Source organism: Lonchura striata, chromosome 5 (genome assembly GCF_046129695.1).
Source record: "Lonchura striata isolate bLonStr1 chromosome 5, bLonStr1.mat, whole genome shotgun sequence".
NCBI lineage: Eukaryota > Metazoa > Chordata > Aves > Passeriformes > Estrildidae > Lonchura > Lonchura striata.
In genome coordinates, this window is record NC_134607.1 from 1,820,337 (window position 1) to 1,840,430 (window position 20,094).

General features: G+C 45.3%; 1 protein-coding gene across 1 annotated transcript; it reads right to left on the reverse strand.

Moving 5' to 3' along the window:
- Positions 1–962: 962 nt before the first annotated feature.
- On the reverse strand, positions 963–15,935 carry CYB5R3 (cytochrome b5 reductase 3). The gene is made up of 9 exons (XM_077783186.1): positions 15,900–15,935; positions 12,508–12,639; positions 9,432–9,504; positions 7,109–7,215; positions 6,190–6,324; positions 5,243–5,321; positions 5,033–5,118; positions 2,733–2,832; positions 963–1,716 (listed from the first exon to the last, which is right to left on the reverse strand). Exons 1-9 carry the CDS (start codon positions 15,918–15,920, stop codon positions 1,544–1,546), a joined length of 906 nt encoding a protein of 301 aa, XP_077639312.1. The 5' UTR covers positions 15,921–15,935; the 3' UTR covers positions 963–1,543.
- Positions 15,936–20,094: the final 4,159 nt, after the last annotated feature.

A 20,094-nucleotide genomic window follows, 5' to 3' on the forward strand; every position in this document is an offset into this window, starting at 1 on the left:
AATTAATAAAATTATTAACAGTATTATCTAGTTGAGGTTCCTTAAATTAAATCTAGTATCTTTGCTTTTTAATTCTTGCTGAAAAATGAACCTTTTAAATACACAGTACCCACCTGCTGTAGGGCACAAAAGGAAACACAGTGAGCTATAACCTCAAATCCCTACCCAATCCTTAAAAATTGCTATTGTACACTGACACCTGTAGCTACCTCAGCACCCACAGTACTTCATACATGACTAAATATCCTTCCACTCACTCTGATGTCATCACCAGAACAAGGATTTTAGTTTCCTAGACCCCTGCAGGATACCTCTAACCTCAGCAGCATCCCTGCTGGTCAGAGGCAGAAGGTTGGGCACACAAGATGCCTGCAGTGTTCTAAAAATTAGGTAAAAGGCTACTGTAAAAAAAGGATATTAAAAAAATAAGAATTGAAGCTGTAGTAAACAGCTTCTAGGAAACAGTTTTAGACTCAGTGAGACACTTGAACTTGCTGTCAGTTTGGTGATTTAAGGCTGTCCCTGTGCATCCTTCCCAAGCAAACCCTGGGGAGCTTTGCCTGATCAAGACACGGAGGTGATCGGGTGCTACTGCACCCATGCAGGGCTGCCTGCCAAAACCCCCTGGCAAGGAAACCTGGGCTTCCTTCAGCCCAAATCCACCTCTGGGAAACAGTTACCAAGAAAATCTCATCCAGTTTTCACCCAGCATTTTCTTTCACTGCACAGGGCATGCAGAATAATTGCTTTTGTATTCCAATGCCATCGCCCAGTGCTTAGGAGTAAATATAAAATTAAGATTTTTTTTTTTCAGTATTCCACACATTATCAAGCAAAAAATCCAAGGTACTTGTGGAACTGTACCCAAAGTCACCTTCTATAGTTTCTTTCATTGCCCAGGGATGGGAACTGTGAACAGAGGTAAAAGTGTTTGCACTTAAGAGAGGCTATTCCAAAATACTAAGGAAACCAATTTTTTATCACTGCCTACCTCTCTGTTTTGACTAGGCAGCTGCAACACCTTCAGCCATAAATGGTTCACTGGCACCCTTCAACTCAACAAACATCTTTAAACTGATGTTGCAAAGGTTATGGATACAAGGCAAACACTCCTGGCCCTCAGAGCTCTGTAAGGATTACAATTTGGCAGAAGAAAGGTGAATAATCCAACACTTGTCATCGTTTTCATAGTTCATACTGAATAAAATCCTGGGTATGCACAGTGTTAGGAAGTAAGATATTACTGCCACTTGATTACAGCACTAAGAAAAAGCTTAAGTGAGTGTGTGCTGCCCTGAGCAGCTGCACTGTCCTCCCTGGACATGGAGCACAAAACACAGAGCACGAGGCATCACCACCTCTCCACACACAGGTTTAGCACAGTTATGTGTCTTACTTGCTAGAGAGTCTGAAAATATGAAGCATTTTTAATGTAAATGTATTTTCCCAGCACTGTGCATCAGCCACCTCTGTAACTTTGTCCTGTTCCCCATGTAACTTTTTTTTTCTTCCCTTCTATACAAGATCCCTGAATAACTCATGTTTAGAAGGAGAACCTCATGTCCTTGGCATAGCCCAGTTTGTCCAGGTTGGGAATGCAAGCATACTGGATCATTGGAGGAGGTCCACACATGAGGATCAGAACATCACTCTGAGGTGGGGGCAGGTGGTCTCTGATCATCTCTTGGTTCACAAATCCTTGGCTGTAATCCCAATCTGTTAAAAGAAAATTAAAATAGGAGAAGGGGAATGAGGTAAAAAGGAGGAAAAGAGAGATACAAGTCACTTTAGAAAGGAGAAATCCTGCTGATGAGGTTGTTCCCAGTTGGAACACTTACAGTGACAGTCAGTTTTACTGGGATTCAGGTTAACCATCACATCCCCAGCCCTGGATGCAGAACAAACTTGTGCTGCTGCTGCTGACCCAAACTACTGGGCACCATAAGACTGACATATTTTATCCTAGTTTTGGTCAGTTTTCACATATGACAGTGAAAGCCTGCAGAACAGTCTTGAGGAGGTCCAAGGAGCAACTTCTATCCCAACTGCTAAGATCAGTTCATGACTTCCCCAAAGAAGGAATGGCAATCAGAAATTCCAGGAGAACACTAATTGCAGTGGATGACACAACAGAAATAGAGCCTTCCCTCAATGTAGCAGAGGTGTATTCTAGGCCACAAGGAAGAGGAGGCACATGGCTTTTCCTTCTCTGCCTCAAACTCCCGCTGAATGTGAGTGTGAATCTATCCTCACATGGGTGGACATGCAAAGAATAGGAAGAAAGGAAAACCACAAGGAATGACACTGTTTAGCCTTCTCTTCCTCAAGCTTGTTCAGCAAGCTCAGGCACATATCTGTGCCCATGAACTACAAAGTGCCTCTGGCACTGCAGCTGCCTCGGGGCATGCTCCAAACACAGGATAGCACAGGATAGTTGTATTTATGTCTGTGGAGAAGGAGAAAAGGTCACCCTCCACAGGGGACAATGCAATATGCAGGTGTAGCCATGGGAGTAACACTGCACTGCCACCAGCCTGAGGTGAGCTTTGGAAACACTTCTCTGCTTACACCGGAGCCTGTGTGCATCCCTGCGTGGAGAATGATGCCACTCAGACATTCACTAATCAAGAAGTGAACCATGAAGCCCAGAAAGACACCCCTGACACAGCATGTCTCCTGTAAAGCACATTAACACTCCTGAGTTTCACATCAAGTGGCACTCCAGGTCTTACTTTCAGGTGCTGTGTCCACCGTGTACCAACACTTGAAGCGGCCGGGATTCTGAGCCTGGATCTCATCGAGCTCAGAACGTAACAGGATATCCTTCTCAGTCTGCAGGACAAGGAGAACAGTGATCACACCCTGCATCCCAGTGCAGCCCACAGATGGCCACAGAGCAGCAGCTACTGCACACCCCTGAGAGATGGAAGAGATGATTCCACTCCATTTTAAAGGCTGAAGAGGTCAAACCCAAGTTATTTCCACACCTAGCCTGTGGCAGAGCTAATAGAAAGCTCATAACTTTTCCAAATCCTGCCCATGCAATGCCTTCCCTCTAAAAATAAAATAAAGCAGAACCATCACTTAATCAGGGAATCAGAAGAATAAAGCCTGTTTTAGCACTAGTACATCAAAAAACTAATCGTGACTGCACAGAAATTTCTCCCTACCCCTTGATACTGTGCCATCCAGACAGGGAAATGCCAGTTTTTTCACCTTTGCCAATTCAAACATCAGCACTGCCATATGGAGACTGCTTGGCTTTTAAAAAGCATGTGGAATGAAAACCAAAAGAGTATCAAGTTCTGGTTGCAACAATAAACACTACTCAGGGTATCAAGTTTGGCTCCTCCCTGGTACAGCATCACTGAAGGCTGAAGGAAAGCCTTATTTCCCTAGGAGCAGCTGCAGTGTGGGCAGGAAGGAAAAGGGCAGGGACTGAAAGTGCTGCAGCCATAGTAATTGGCACAGAGGTCACCAGTAAGTCTGCAACTGCGGCGAATAAGGAGGAATGTGCAGCAGCTATTCCAGAGAAGGTGCTATTCCTGGATCTGCAGCTGTGGGTGCTCCAGAAAAGCACTTACTGGCTCTGGCCCGCTCAAAGTGTGCCAGCCAAAAGCACAGTAGGAGCCCATGTATATTGTTTTAAACTGTTTAAAATATTTTTAAAAACTGCTTTCTATTTGTGGAGTTACTGGGTGCAAGGACTCTTTAAAGCCAGGGACTGATGTTTCCACAGGCTGTTGCTAACAGGCAGGGAACTGTTCCAGGCTCTCCCCCACAGCTGCAGTGGGCTTCCCATGCTACTAAGGCAGCTCCAGCCCTGTGTTAGCCATTCTGAATCATTCTTAGCAAATCCTGGCCCTCCTGCCCTGATACCACTGCACTTTATGCCAATCTCAGCACTTGGATCATAGTTCCTGGGCAGAAAAACCTCAGGTTATAACTCAGCTATCACAGAACTGCCTGGGTTAGAAGGGACCTTGAGGCCCATCCAGTTCCACCTCCAAGCTTGTCCAGAGTCCAATCCAGCCTGGCCTTGGACACTGCCAGGGATCCAGGGGCAGCCACAGCTTCTCTGAGCAACCTGTGCCAGGGTCTCACAGGGAAGAATTTCTTCCTCATATCCATTCTAAACCTCCTCTGTCAGTGTGAAGCCATTCCCCCTTGTCCTGTCATTCCAGGCCCTTGTCAAGAGTCTCTCTTCCATCTCTCTTGTAGGTGTAGATATGGCACAAATGAATGAGCACACAGTGAATATGACAAGAAAAAAATAGAGGAGAGCCTAAAGAAGCTAAAAACCACAAGCATGAAGTGAAGCTCACCACAAATAATCATAATCACTCATAATCCAGACACAAATATTCATTAGAGGGAGAAATTAAAAAGCAGATTTACAGCAGAAGAACATCAGGCCAAGAAGGGGTACTGCCCAGCAGCACACGATCATTTGGGTTATCCAAGAAATCTCTCTTGTAAGGATTCCATGGATGAGAGCTTCCCTCTGGCCAGCATGCAAGATACCACACTTCATGGAGCAAGAGAAGCAGTGAAAAACTGATAGAAGGGTTGGAAATAAAAACAGCCAAGAGGAATCATAGCTCTGTAACTGAGGGAGCTGCTGGAGACCACAATTTTAGCCTCCCCCAAGATGTCCTCAGGCAGAAAGATTCCACAGACAAACATTGCTGCAAAGCTGGGGAGTTGAAATTGCTGGAGGAGACAAAGGAGTCCACCCCTTTCATGTTTCCACTAAGAAAGACAGCTCTGAAAGCCTGCCCAAAACATTAACAACTTTCACAAAGGAATGCAGGGCTTTAACGGGATTAGAAACAGAGCAGTGAGTCACAGGAAGGCAAATATTAGCAAATCTTTCTGTAGTAATGCTAAACCCTCAATTTATCACAGTACTTTTATATGGGAGTTCAGTTCACTTCTCCCCTCAGGGTGTGTATGTCTGTGATTTCCCTTGCTGAGTGGAGTCCTGCTAGGTACGTAAAACACTATGAACAGAAAAAAAGGACAGAATTACCTGATTAGCAAACAGCAGCTGGCAAATGGTGGGGTCATCTTTGTCCTTTATGATTGCTCGAATGATCTGCAGCATAGGTGTTATCCCTGGAGGAGAGAGGCAGGTCAGAGATGTGAGGATGGGAAATAAAAGAAAGGACCAGTGGGAAAACGTGAGCAAATGCATCTACCAGCTGTCAGAAACCACAGCTGAATCCTTACAGACACCTACCAGTCCCCCCTGCAATCATCCCCACGTATTTCACCGTCTTGGTAACTGGTTCAGCTTTCTTTTCTGGCCGAATATCAAACTTGCCTGAAGAGAGAAAGAGACGGAAAACACTGAAGCAAGCAGGAAACACCTCCTGTTATCCCTTTCCAGCACATCCTGCTAAATGGACTTCATTTCAGCCCTGCCACCCTTCCCTCCCAGAGAACAGAAAAGGTGAACAAGTCCTGAAGTAGAGCCTTTCAATCCTGAAAGATGATGTTAAGACATGAGGTGGGAACATCAGACACTGACATGGGTCATAACTTATCCCTGACCACAGCCTACATACACACCACTTGTATTTCAATTTGCTCACATCCCATACCCCCAGTGACATTCACAAGCCCAGATTCTGGAAACAGTTCTACACTAAGGAATTGATCTGCTCAAAGAGTTTCTCTCCCCTGAGCAGATTATTTTAAGGAAAAAAATAAAAAACCACCATGCATGTTTTTTTTATTTTTCTCTTTTTGAGCCAATTTGCCCATTTCAGCCAAACACAAGAGAGTATGAAACTCCCCAAAGTGTTGAGCTGTATTCACAGCTCTCTTCATCCAGGATAACATGAATGCTACATACAAAGCTCTGGAAAACCACGTGTCAGAGTTCTGCTTCACACAAAACTACCAGAAGGCTTTTGTGACACATTTGTGGCTGCATTATAGTACCATGAGATATTTTACATTGACACAAAAGCAATGCCTACTCAAAGTTCATTTTCACTTGGGAAATAAGCAGTGGACAGTGCAAATATCCAGTGTTTTTGTCAGTGTATAAACTGTGCCCGTATAAGCATGGAAAAAACCCATCCCTTACTTGAGAACAGCATCAATAAAAAGCACTTCCATAGTTTTAAGACATTTTTCCTGTACTGTTTACTCTGGATAAATTCTATCTTCCAAACCAGCCTTGCCTTTTCCTTTGTACACAAGGAGGCCACTTGGTCCTCTGAAGTCAATGGTGTCCCCTATTTTCAGGCTGTCCAAGTATTGAGACATTTTCCCTCCATCAGGAAACTTGGGATGGACACCTCTGAAGTAGACCTGTTAAAAACAGTAACAAAGCAATTCAGTCTCACAGCTCAGAGACGAACATTTGCCCTTCACATTTTTAGGTTTAAATACTCCTCATGCAAAGAACAACAATTACTCCATAAAGAAATGCAATGTCTGACTGACAAAAGATCAAAATGCCCCTCCTGCCCGAATTTTTGGACAGAGACCAGTGATTTCTCCACTGTAGTTCTGCAACACTGAAAATGTTGATAATAATCAACATAATTTGCATCCAAATTTAAAAAGGGCTAGGAAAATAAAGAAAAAACCCAAAACTGTGATTCCAAAGAGCAAAATTCTAAGAGGAAATCCAGTGCAGATATTACTATTTTAAATTCCTAACAGCTTTAAATGATAGGTAGTCCAGCCTTCAAGAAGCAAAACGAAAATACATTATCACAAAAGTTAAAATCACATTCTTACCAACTAAATCAATCATTCCACTGCCTGGATCAGTAATGATAATGATCATCATGCTCAGTGATCATAATGACCAAATTCCATTAGCTTCAAAAGCAGCTGCCCATTCAGGAAAGGTTAATTCCTTATTCCAGAAGGATTAAAAAGCATATGAGCATCTGCAGGTCTACACAGAGTGTGGAAAATGATGCAGCATCTCATGAGACACCCTCACGAAAGAAGTGCCTGCAGAATGCCATGCGGACTGTAGGTAATGGCACATTCCTGAAGAGAAACCAGCACACCAAACTTCACATAAAGGCAATGTAAAGGTGGCTCAGAAGTTGCCCAGCCTGGGACAACTCATTCTCACCTTGACAACAAGATCCACAAAGCCCTTGTCATCATCACTGGAAACTGGAGTGTAAGGTCTGACAACCAGAGCTCCATCAATCCGTGCAGACAGGTAGATGTGCTGCCCTGTTGGAGGGGAAAAAACCACGAAAAACTCATTTTATTTCAAGAGATTTATCTTTCAGTGGATGTGCTGAAATGCAGGCTCAAAGCTCTAACTACCTTATTTTGGGGCATCAATTATTTTTTTCTTATTTTCCTGACACTGCCACACCTTGCCAGAGTTGTTAGCCATGCACAGATCTACCTGGAAGGACAGACAACTCCATGGCTAATTCTGTATGTCAATCATAACTTCAAGCATTTACATTTACCAAAGCCTGAACTGTACCTGAGATCTTTCAAAAGATGGGATTTGTCTCTCCTGTTCAGACAAATAAAAGGGACACACGAGGGGAAAACTGTCCAATGCTGTTCACACATCTTTATTAATGTATTAGCTGTAAACTGCCACAGTTGAGTTAAAACTGAGTTTGTGACTGCTCTTGCTTTGACCACAAATCCTTCATGTCTCCAGGAGCTCTCCAGCTGCCTTTGCTAAGGCTGCCTAGACACAAAGCACTTTTCTAACCCTGCTATTCCTCCAGCCTAACACATGAATGCAGCAACCATGTTTTCATCTGTCACACATCCTCTGAGCTCTCTACAACAGTTTCTCTCCTCAATGTCTACATATTTTTTTTTTTTGAAAAGAACAAGGAAAGAACTAACTTCTATGGAAGATTTTCCTATAAATTTCCAGCATTCTGAAGATACCTAAATGAAGATTACCCAGGAGGGGAGGGAGAGATTTTGAGTTCTATTTTTTTTTTCACTATTAGATCAACAGAACTAAGCATCTCCGATGAGGCACAGCCCCTCTGCCTGTTATGGGAACACAAAGAGGGGATTTTACCTGGAGCTGATTTGCAAATAATCATAATGACCATATTACATTAGCTCCAGAAGCAGCTGATCCTTCAGGCATGGTTATTCTTTACTTCAAAAGGATTACAAAGTGCTAGGTGAAGGAAGATCTGCTACCTGGTGCCTTGGGGAAGCAGCAACCATAACTCACCTGAAGCTGTACATGGACATGATATTCCAGTAACCCTTCCAGCAAAGCCTACAGCCATCCTGCTAGGACAGACCTGGAAGGAGCTGCAGCAGGGAGCTCCTGTTCCTTCTCTAGGGCAGAAGTGGCTGCAGGCACAGACCCACAGACCCCTGGTGGCCCCTGCAGACTGTCAGCCTGGACAGTGGGGCTGCTGCTGGGACACATCTCACAAGAACTGGTACAAAGCAGAAAAGGTACCCCTCCCACAGGGAAAACATGCCTTATGTCCTCACCAGTCAGAGCTTTACTCCACCCTGGCAGGACATACCTTGGCAGCCTCTGCATGGGGCCACATCCAACCCTCTCGCTCAGAATGAAGCTTTCTGTGTTTTTGGTGACAAAAGGCAAATGCTGGTGCTGGACTAGACAGCATCTGTCACCCAACTGCAGCTCTGCTGCTCCCAGCTGCTTTTCCATCCTCTGCAGCTTTCAGTTCTCTCTGCTTCCCAAGTCACACCCTGCAAACCACTCCTCAATGCCCATTTGGGGCAAGCCAGGGAAAAGAGTTTTGCTTTCATGGTTACTAAAAGGATCAAGAGATTTTTAACACTCCAAAAAAGATGGAACTTCTGGAAATAGAACACCTGGAAAAGGTGCTGATAACAACCACAAAGCACAGGATCCATGGAACACTGCAGCAGCTTGTTAAAACAGAAGTCCTATTAAACACAAGTCACAATTAAATGCTCTTTATACAAGCATGAGGAGACAATGGCACTAAGCTGCTATAAAAGGCACCACACCACGTGGCAGAGCCTTTGGAAACAGCTACCCCTGGGTGATTCAAAAGTTCCATGAAATTCAGAAGTGAGTAGATCTAGTAAACCACATGTGTTGGAGGAGAAGTGGATGAGAGTGATGCCTCAGGGCATGGAATGGGACTGCAGGGATTTAGCCCCACAGGAATAACACATGCTGGAAAGCTAAGCCTGGAAAAGTACAAGTGAAGACCTGAGTGCGTTCCTCCTCTCTCCACAGAAACAAGCTGGATGTTCACTCACATACACTGCATTTCAGAGCCTGCAGATTACTCACAGCACGAGGATAATATTTCGGAGCTCTCAGTAACAGCTCCAGCCACATGAGCAGTACTCCAAATACAAAACAGAGGGGGGAAAAAACTCCAAAAAATATCTTACAGTGTAATTAATGCAAGCAACACTTGGACTCTTCATAAGGAACTTACCTAGAGGGAGACCCAGAATGTGCTCCATGGAAGGGAGAGCAAATCGGAATCTCCTTGTGTCATGACTAACTTCCTGAAAGAGGAAAATCAGAACAGTCACCTCTGTTGTTGGGATTTAATGTTTGTGATTTCACTTTTAAGACAAGACAAGTCTGGTGTCCTGTAGGATTAAAAATTAATGAAACTTAATGATACTTGTGTGCAGATTAAGACTAAGTGATAACTTTCTCTAATATTATGGACATTTACACTGCCTTCTGTGAGGTCACAAATATAAATTAATTAGTTTCTTAATTCTCTTTTCAAGTTTAAATATGCAGCAGTTTAAGGCCAAGTATTCTGATTTTCATCTCTTAAAATGAGATGAATTAACCACTTCAGTGAAAGCAGCAACCTGGTTCCTTTTGCTATGGTAAGGTCCTTAAAGTATTTTCCCAGTAAAAACTGAATTAATCCATAAATGAAATTTTAAAAAAGCACTGTGCTTAGATATGAACAAAATTATGACAATAAATCCAGTCCTGCTGGGATAGTTATTCTAATCTTTACTAGTCACACCTTGAATAAAATTTTGGCAATAAGTAAGTGAACATTATTTCTTATATTATGTAAATTTTATGTTTCAAAAATCAGGTCATAGTCATAGGAATGGAAAACACGGCAAAAAAATGAAAACCACAGAAAGAAACATCATACAGCTTAATGCCTCATCCAGTGACTTTCTGTTTTTAAGGGTTCTGTAACCATTATTTTGTTTGCCTAACTATTTTTAAAGTAACCAACGGAGACAAATTTCTTCCTCACGGTTTGTCTCATCTTCCCTTACTACAGTCATATTTTCCTCACAGTAGCTCATTTTAAGGCAAATGCTGAAGAAAGAAGGGAAATGATTGGCAGTCTCAAAAGGGCTTCTCTGTACTTATGTCTATTCAGGAGCAGTAACTGCCACTGAAAATTCCTTTAGAAAGACAACTAATGTGGACTTAACACTGCTGCTGTTTTCTGTACTGAAATTTCAACACTGTATGGAAATCACTGGATTTTGCCAATAATGTTGCATTTTTATTATGTTATCTTCAACAGCATGCAGAAAAAAACAAAGTTCTGAATTCCCACTGAATCACCTCACCAATTAAAGTGGAGAGAGTTTAGTTGAAGGTGAATAACACAAGTACTCTGGTAAACCATGAGGCAGTTGTGAGAAACGAAGAGGCTCAGGGAATCCCCAACACCAAGACCAGCATGCCTGTGCCTCTCTCTGTCACATAACCAGGACACAGAGCCTGCCACTCTGCAAGGTGTCATCAAGGCTGGATTACAGATAGCCTTGGATCAGGATGCACTTCCAGCACGAGGTCACTCCCCTCCGGACTGCCCCAAGCACCTGCAAGCCGTTGGCCACACACTTCTGTCTCAAGCTGCAGTGCCAAGGAGTCTTCCACCCTTGCCAAATGCAAAGCTGGAGAACAGTTTTTTCAGAAGCCACTGAAAGGCAACAAATTAATTATGCACACCACTATAAAACCAACCAAATTGAAGTAGTTGGCTTTTTTATGGCATGACCTAAATTAGCACATCTAACCATATTATAGAACTTTTTTCCTATGCTATGCACTAGGAAGCAGCCTTGAAACTCCTCTTTCCCTGTTCCAAAGACAGGTGTGGCAGACTCAATTTGGACACAGCATAGAATCATAGAAGGATTTAGGTGGAAGGGACATTAAAATCAGCCAGTTCCATTTCCCTGCCATCAGCAGGGACACCTTCCACTATCCCAGCTTGCTCAGAGCCCCATCCAGCCTGGCCTTGGACACTGCCAGGGATGTGGCAGCCACAGCTTCTCTGGGCAACCTGTGCTAGAGCTTCAGCACCCTCACAGGGAACAATTTCTTCCTTATATATAATCTAAACTTGCTCTCTGTCACTAGGAACCCATCCCCCCTTGTTCTGTCACTCCAGGCCCCTATCAAGAGTCTCTCCATCTTCCCTGTGGGTTCCCTTCAGGCACTGCAAGGCCACAGTGAGGTCACCCCAAAGCCTTCTCCTCTCCAGGCTGAACAATCCCAATTCCCTCAGCCTTTCCTGACCTCATGAGAAGTAGGGAGTCTGTAATAACAGTGTGGTTGCAGTACACCTGGGAAATAAACTCAGCAATGCAGCCCAGCCCAAGCCACAGGGAAGCTCTCAGTTCCCACAAACCCAGGATTCAAAATGACAGTATTTTTTTTTTGTTTCCTTTAACAGAACCAGTGAAAGCTAAGCTATCAGTGCACCCTCTAAACCTCAAATAAATTTCTGTTCGTGTCCAAAATCTTCTGATAAATTTCTGAATAGCTCATAGCTTTAAAAAATCAACACTAAAAATATCCTCGGGTGTGCTTTACACCTGAGAAGCCAAGATTTCTCTCTCATACTTTTGATGGTGGGTTTATCCAATGGAAACCTAGACTTTTCAACTTTGGTGGCTTTGGCTCACTTCCCACAAGCTTAGTTACCAATTTCTGATGGCAAGATCTGCCCTTGAAAGCATCATGACCTTCCTCTGGTATCCCACTTGATCAAGCATTTAAGTTTGTACCAGGAGGCTTCACTTTTAACAGAGAATAGAGAAGCTGAGACAGTTCGGGTGCTGTCAGGACTGCATGACTTAAACACCTTTCTTCCTGTAAAACATTACAGTACTTCAATCCAGTGATAGGAACCAGCATCAACATAGTTCTGGCAGCTGCTGTTGAATGCCACTGACCATGAAAAAGCTGCTTGCTCTGCCTGACTTGTGTCCCTTAGCCCAGTCAGAGGTGCAGAGTTTGAGAATTTCTGCTGATGCGCTCCACAATACGAGGCACACGTGACTGTGCCTTTGATCATTTCCAAGCAGCATTCTCCACTCTAAACTGTTTGGAAACAAGCTGCTTGCACAACTGCAAGTTACACCACACAAAGAGCTTTTATAAAGAAGTCCTTTCCTCAAGACAAAAGTATCCACCCTGTTGGGACATCACCCAAGACTTGGGAAGCTGTAAGCATTTCACAGCGCCCACTGAGAGGTCGTGCTCAGCACTGCACGTGCACTTACCTCCTTATCAATCAGCCTCAGTGCATACTTCACTTCTGGGTCCTTGAGGGTAATTGCAGGCTGGGGATTCCTGAAGAGCCTCATGAAGGTGGTGTAGATGAACCATATTGGGTATGTCACAACCTGACGCAACTGCAGCAGCACAGAAACAGCGTTAGACACGTGCAGAATGAGAGAGTGTGACAAGGAATAGGGGCCTATGCCATTGCACTCTAACCACCAGAAAGAATGTGTTTATTTGAGAAGGAAAATGAAGCATTATAAAAAGAAAAAAATCCCAAAGCCAAAGATTTGCTTTATGAAGACCTGGCATCACTCCTGTTTTGAGGCAACTGCACACCAGCACAGGGTTGCCATGCTGGCAGCTGGATACAAAGTGAGGCTGTCACAGCTCCATATCCCCAGGTGCCCTGACAGGGAGGCTGAATCCCCATCTCCAGCAGGCAGACAGACACACGTATCACAGAATATCCTGAGTTGAGAGGGGCCCATCAGGATCATCCAGTCCAACCCCACACAGGACACCCCTACAATCCCTGAGAACACTGTACAAATGTTCCTTGCACTCTGTCAGCCTTGGGGCTGTGATGAGTCCCTGGGGAGTTCCAGTGCCCAACCATCCTTTGTGGGGAGAACCTTTTCCTCGTACCCAGCCTGTGGCAGACCACACTGATCAACACAGCCAGACACACACAAACAGGGGCTCACCCTGCTCCCCTCCCCATGATCGGGATGAAGGTCCATGAGTGGCAATTCCATACACACATACCTGTATGAGGTGGATCCCCTGGCAGCTGGCTTTGCCCTGGCAGAGTGTGCCCCCTCTCCAGGCTCCCCAGCTGCTGCCATCTGGACACAAGGGCCACTGTTGCCCACACCCCTTCACAGGCCACCCCACGTGCTGCAGACACCCTGTAATTTGGGGTCTCATACTTGAGCACAGACCCTGTTCTCCCCCTGGCAGCTGAGCAGGGCTTTGCCAGCCATGCCATGCTGGTGCTGGCAGCATGCCCACACCCTCCAGCTCAGAGTTTGGGTGCAGGCACTGGCACTTCCACCACCACACAGAGCCCTGCATGCAGAGCAGCACCCCTTCCCTGGGAAAGCAGCTAAGTTGCAGGACACAGCCAGGGACAGCCCTTCTTGTGCCTTTACCATCATTTTCCCCACCTCTGAAGTAAGACAGGAACAGATTATGCTCCGACACCACACCACCCTCTCCACACTGGGGCAGGAGAATAAACTGCACAACTACTTATAAAAATCTTCTCTAACTCAGTAATTTATTAATCAACACTTGAACAGAGGAGAGAGGAAAAGCATTACCATAGCAAAAATAAAAAATGAGCTCAACATTTTACCTGCTTAGCCTTTACCTTCCTTTTATTTTAAAAGGACGTGAACAGTATTTTAGAATGGCATTTGTGCAACTATAACAGTCCCTCAAGAGGCTATAAAAACTTCCCACGCTATTAATGATAAAACTGTGGGACAGCACAAATTCTCTCTTAAAGTGCTGCTGTAAAGGTTTAAAATGTATCATCACTATGTATAGCCTGAGGGCACACCATGCCTTACACACACTTTTTAACGTCTATTTGGGAATACTGAAATAGCTCCATACATGTTGTTTCTGAAGAAGCTAAAGTTTACAGGAAACTTATTCCTTAACTCTCATAGATCCACCAAATTACTGCAGCTCTGGGAAGAAATTTTGGTATTGAGTCACAAAAAGGGGCAGAGGGAGGGAGGTTGTTCAAGGTGACAGAGCAGCAAGTAAACTCCTTAATGAGAAATTAACAAGTGAGTGAGGTCTGGAGGCAATAGCAACCTGACTCTGCAGCAGGTGTTTCAAACAAGACACTAATAAGTTAAAACAGTTTCATTTCCAAATGTGGCTATCTCAAGTGAACAAAAAAATAGAGCTGCTGCTGTTAGGCAATAATTTTAACATGGTGTTAACCTTGTGGAAAGACATTTGTTACTCATGGTCAATTAGTAAGTCTCATGGGATTTGGTCTGGAAAAACACAGCACACCCCCAGTTCAGAAAACTATTTTAGTCCCTTACTCATATCTATTACCAGGTGGGCAGAAAAATGGGGAAGAATTGAAGGCTGAATGATTACAAAAAGTCATGCTTGCTAGGAAAAGCATTCTCTGGGTTAAAAGTAGCCTATATACTCTCACCACAGGCCAAACCAAGATATAAATGAAGATAACTGCACAGCATCAGATCTCCAGCAGCAGAGAGCAACAGGCTGACCACAAGGCCTGGGAATCACCAAATGGGGACCCTGTGACTCATCATTTCCAGCTTCACAAATCTTTACAAACAGACAAGGCAGAATTAGTAACTGAGCAGGAATTTTTATTAATGGAAAGAGGCCTCTGTGTGATAACAGGCAGAAAAGCCAGGGAGACTGCACTGCCAGGGCGTGGTGAGCACAACACTGTCCAACACACAGGCTCAGAGCTCGACACCCCAGCACTGCCCTGCCCTGCAAACACACAAACCGAACCCTGCTTCGGCATGAGAAGCATTGTACCCTCAGCTTCAAACACCCTGCTTTTGAAGTAATCGCAGCTCACAGATTATTCGCATGTGTTTCAGAAACCAGCCAGAGGATAACGGGATTTCTTCACCTCGGCAGCTTTAGCCGCATCTCCCCTGTTCAAAGCACTTAGGAGCAGCTGTTCCCAAAGGAGAGTATGTTGAATCCAGCTCCATCCTGCCTCCTCAGAAACCCGAAGAAAAGTGTTTGAGCAGAGGAGCAGAGAACCGTGACAGGCAGCTGAGAAAAGAGGGTAAGGATGCCTGGCAGAGGTGACAGCTGCAGTCCCACGGCCCAGCCAGCACGGTCACAGGCAGAATCGTGGGATGGTTTGTGTTGGAAGCGACCTTAAAGATCTTCTCGTTCCAACACCGTGGGCACGGACACCTGCTAATAGGGACACTATTCCAGCTGCTCTGAGCCCCATCCAGCCTGGCCTTGGACACTGCCGGGGATGGGGCAGCCACAACTCCGCGTAATGCGTGCCAGGGCCTCACCACCCTCACAGGGAACAAATTCTTCCTCAGAGCCACTCCAAACCTCCGCTCCTACAGCCTGAAATTATTCCGGCGGCGGAAAACACCACAAGCCTTCAGAGCCCCAAACACTAACAACAACAAGAACAGACACCCGCGGAGCTGGGAGGGCAGAACGCCGCGGCAGGGCAGCCAGCACAGGCACCACCACCGCGCACCGCGGGACGGCCCCGGAGCCTCCGCAGCACCGCGCGGCCCCGGGCAGCGGGGACACCGGGACACCGCCCCGCCCCGGAGCGCTGCGGGCGGAGCCGGGGCTGCGCAGGAAGGGACCCCGCTCCCGGCCGCCCCCCGGCACTCACCACGCTGAGCTGCGCCCCCATGGCTGCCCCGGCACACCGCGGGCCGCGCCCCGCCGCGCCCGGGGCCGTCCCACGCCGCGAAGAACCGCGCCGGGCCCGCCCCTCTACGTCACGCACAGCCCCGCCCCCGTGACGTCACGCGCGGCGAACTGCGCCTGCCCGCCCCGCCCCGTGACGTCACGGCCGCGCTGTGTGAGGGCAGCGCCCCGAGCGCCCTTCTGCGCTTTGTCCGCTGCGGGAATGGCGCGGCCTGCTGCCGGCTTTAAGCATTTGCCACACCACCCAGTGCCACCCCCGCCACGGGCACGGACACCTTCCCCTTGCCTAGCTGGCTCTGAGCCACATCCAGCCTGGCCTTGGGCACTGCCGGGGATCCAGGGGCAGCCACAGCTGCTCTGGACACCCTGTGCCAGGGCCTCAGCACCAGAGAACAATTTTTCCTTATACCCAATCTAGCCCTGCTCTTTGTCAGTGTGAAATCATTTCCCCCTTGTCCTGTTGTTATAAACGAAAATTTGTCCAGCCACATTAAAATGAAAAAATAAAATATTTATTTTGCAATCCAATTCTATCTATCCAGCCACAAGGAAAGAACAGAGCCGAGCCCGGGGCTGGCCCTGGGTGTGCAACAAGGAGTCAGCCTCAGCAGAGGTTTTCCTCTGTGCCCACACGCCTCCATCCCGGTACAAGCAGTTTTCATAGGGAAAATTCCCCGAGGCCAAGATTTTTGCAATCAGTCTTTTCTTCCATTCAGAGTCCATAGGTTAATAAGATTTTCTTTTTTGGTGATGAAGAAGAACAATTCAGTGTCTGGAGTTGTTGGATCCCTTGATGAAGTTTACGGGAACCCTGCATTCACATGTATCTGCCCAAGGATTTCCATGATACTCATCTCTGGGAATCCTGTATCCCTCCAGACATGGCCCATCTCCTGGCCTGGCCAAGTCACATCCTTTTACTTGTAAATCAGATTTCAACATACACCAGGTTTTGCCTGTGAGGGTTGGGGGGACTCCTAATACAAATGTGTATACTCCAACAAATAGTCAATATCACATATATCATACTAAAAATGGCACAAATTAGATCTACTACACGTAACACTCACTCCAGGCCCTCGCCAAGTCTCCATTTTTCCTGTGGGTCCCCTTCAGGCACTGCAAGGCCACAGTGAGGTCACCCCAAAGCCTTCTCTTCTCCACGCTGAGCAATCCCAGTTCTCACGGCCTTAAGAATTAATTAGCAGCAATGTTTATCCAAAAAGCACCAGAACTGAGCTGTGCAATAAGATATAGTTTCAGCCAGGCTCCCTTAAATTTTGCTTACACCAATGTGTGAAAATCAGTGACTAATAACCACATGTGTCTTTGTGTCTGTGCAAAACATGAAACACTTCAAATCTCTTTAATTACTTTGTCTTCACATATTATGTCTTCGCAATATGCCTTCAATGATTCCTCGACAGTTTCTCACAAAATATGCCTGGCAGTCCTAAAAATAAAATAATAAAAAAAAGTCTTCCCTTATCCCTTAGGCCCACACAGAGGTGCTGAGCCCCGGTGAGCCCAAGCAAATATTTCCTTTCATCCTCATGATTTGCTGAGTGGGAACCTGGCTCATCTGGCTGCGAGAACATATCATAAGTCCATCATGATTTACTTATTAAACCTGGGAATTAGCACTAGGAAGTGAAAGAATACTAACAGACTAACCTAATGCTAAGAAGGTTGTGCCTCAGTCCAGGTATGCACATTTAGCTGCAGGGATGGAGTTATTTATGCCTCTTTTTTCCTATGACAAGAGCATGCCTGGCTCTGTAATCCTCATGGTTTTCTCTTTCAGGATGAAAGCTGCTGCATCTGAAGCTCCCCAGTAAGTGCAGGGATTGTAAATACCACTGGCTACAGAGAAGGACTCCAGGGGGAGTCTGGGAGGCTAAGGCAAAGGGAGATAACTGAGACAGGCACAGGGATCCTGGAGTTTGGTGCCAAAAAATCTGGCAGGAGAGGCTCCAACTTGAATATTAATATTTAAGGAAGGGTGGAGACCTCGGTGTACCCATGTTCTGCTTTCACTATGCTCTGACCTGGCTGGCTTTCAAGTGACCAGCCCAGGATGTGTCTCCACTGCTTTTCAGTGTGTGTCAGCTTGTGGAGACTTGGCAGCAATAGTCAAAACTCCCATGGGAATGTCCAGCATCCTCAGTGTCTCATAAACTTTCCTCTTTCTGTGCAGAATGTAACCCAAAGACCTGCTCTGCCTTTTCCTGGGAAAGGACTGAGTGTGCTGTAGATCTGCAGGGTGTTTGTTCCAGCTGGCAGCTTTCACTCAGTCTCCCTGAATGAGCCTGTCCAGCCCAAACCTGCTCTTTGTGCTGGTGTGAGCCCTGCCCGCTTTGGTCTGGAAGCCTGTAAAACTCAGTGTTCTCACTCACGCCTCTCTAGATTGACCAAAGAGGTTTAAATAACTCTTTCTCCCCTCAAGGAAGTGTAAGCACCAGACTAGAAGTGACAAACCAACACTTACTCGTTGGCCACCTTGACTGGAAAAGCAAAATATTTAGGCCAAAAATGCACAGAGATGCCTACATGCTTTAGAAACATGTTTAATTCCCAGGATCTCCTTGGTCCTTTACGTTGGCAAAGGTCAGCATCTGATGCTTGAGGTGCTGGTTTTGTCAGGCAGAACTTCTAGAAGTTTTTTGCCCTACTCCTTTGGAAATGCTGGGTACGTGTGAGTGAGCACCAAACACTCCTCCCATTCCCTTGGGACAGAAAAAGAGGAACAGAGCACAGAGGCAGCCTGGCCCCAGCTCTTGCACAAAAACCACGTCCGCTGCTCTGTGCAATGGGTTTGACAAAGCTCTGGCTGGGCTCTGCTGCAGAGGAAGCCAATATTTGTAATAGCACCCATGGATACCAAGGCTGCTCTTGGCACATTCTCTTTTTCTGTGTTAGACCTGTGAATGACCCAGAGTCTGTACTGATCTAATTTGCCTTCGATTAGTGTTTAGTTTCTGTCAGCAAACACACTCTTTCACTCTCCTCAGGATCTCTGCGTTTTTCTTATAACAGTGTCCAAATCAAAAGACAGAAATTGTAAAAGACATACAAGTACACGGTTGGTTGTGAAATTGCTGGTGATGCTACTGAGCTGTAATCTTATTAAAGATGAACTTAAATTCATTGACTTCAGTGATGATGCTGCTTGTAAGTGAAAATTCCCTAGGCTCCCATCTGGGCTCTTTCTGCTAGTGTGAGTAAAGAAGTTGCAATTTTTTAATAGACAGAATATGCCCACTAGCTTTTGTATTTTAAATGAAAGCATAAGAGTTCCTGCATTCAGTTGATAAACTGGGACAGTTGACAAATCCAAGGCACTGGATTTTCATTATTTACCTTGTTTACCCTGAAGTGCAATAAATACTAACCAGATGGTAAAGAAGATTTCTGTTAAAATTAAGGATATTCAGTTTTGAGATGGTTTAATTTCTCCTACTAGTGTCAGAAGGAAGCTTCACTTTTAAGTGTTTTAAGTGGGCTGCATATCTTGTTCCCTGTGCAATTTTGTGTGTCTTCATCACCAGGGGCTTTATTTAGCCCTAAATTGGTTCTTTGAAGGGGTTCATGGACCAGAGGTGCAAAAGCACTTGTAAGACTGGTATCTAGCATCAAGCCATTCTGGCTTCTCTACATACATATATCTAGTTTAGACCTAAAGCTGTGCTTTTCAGAAATTAATTATGATGAAGAAGAAGATATCACAAGTACCAACCAAACAACAATAAGCTTTAAACCATCTGAGGGTTGATTTAGCCACAAAATGAATGCAAGATTCCCAGGATAGGCACCAGCACCTGCCACCACTTGTTTCCAGTGGCACATGGAAAGTTCTCCCTTTCTAGAACATTTCTCGTTTATAACACCTTCTAATATTCACAGGATCACACGTAGCAGTTTCAGCTCTAAATAGAGATGCATTTGTTGGGTTTTTTCCCTTCACCACCTTTGATTTTTTTTTTTTTTTGATCTCAGATTAATTATCGTCTTCCCTTCTACTGTCAAATAAAAACTCGATACAGAATAAACAGGACTAGAATGTCCTGTCCACTTCAAAGCTTTCAGACTTGCAGTGCTTGTTTCTGGGCTAAAACTTCATCCAGAGACATAAAAATCCATTTGGCAAATAATCCATG

Excerpts from the sequence above, each read along its gene's own strand:
- CYB5R3 (XM_077783186.1), bottom strand. The coding sequence starts at position 15,920 with ATGGGGGCGCAGCTCAGCGTG. Across the intron at positions 12,640-15,899 it reads TGGGGGCGCAGCTCAGCGTG|TTGCGTCAGGTTGTGACATA; the intron begins GTGAGTGCCGGG and ends GTGCTGCTGCAG. Across the intron at positions 1,717-2,732 it reads GGTGGACACAGCACCTGAAA|ATTGGGATTACAGCCAAGGA; the intron begins GTAAGACCTGGA and ends TTCTTTTAACAG.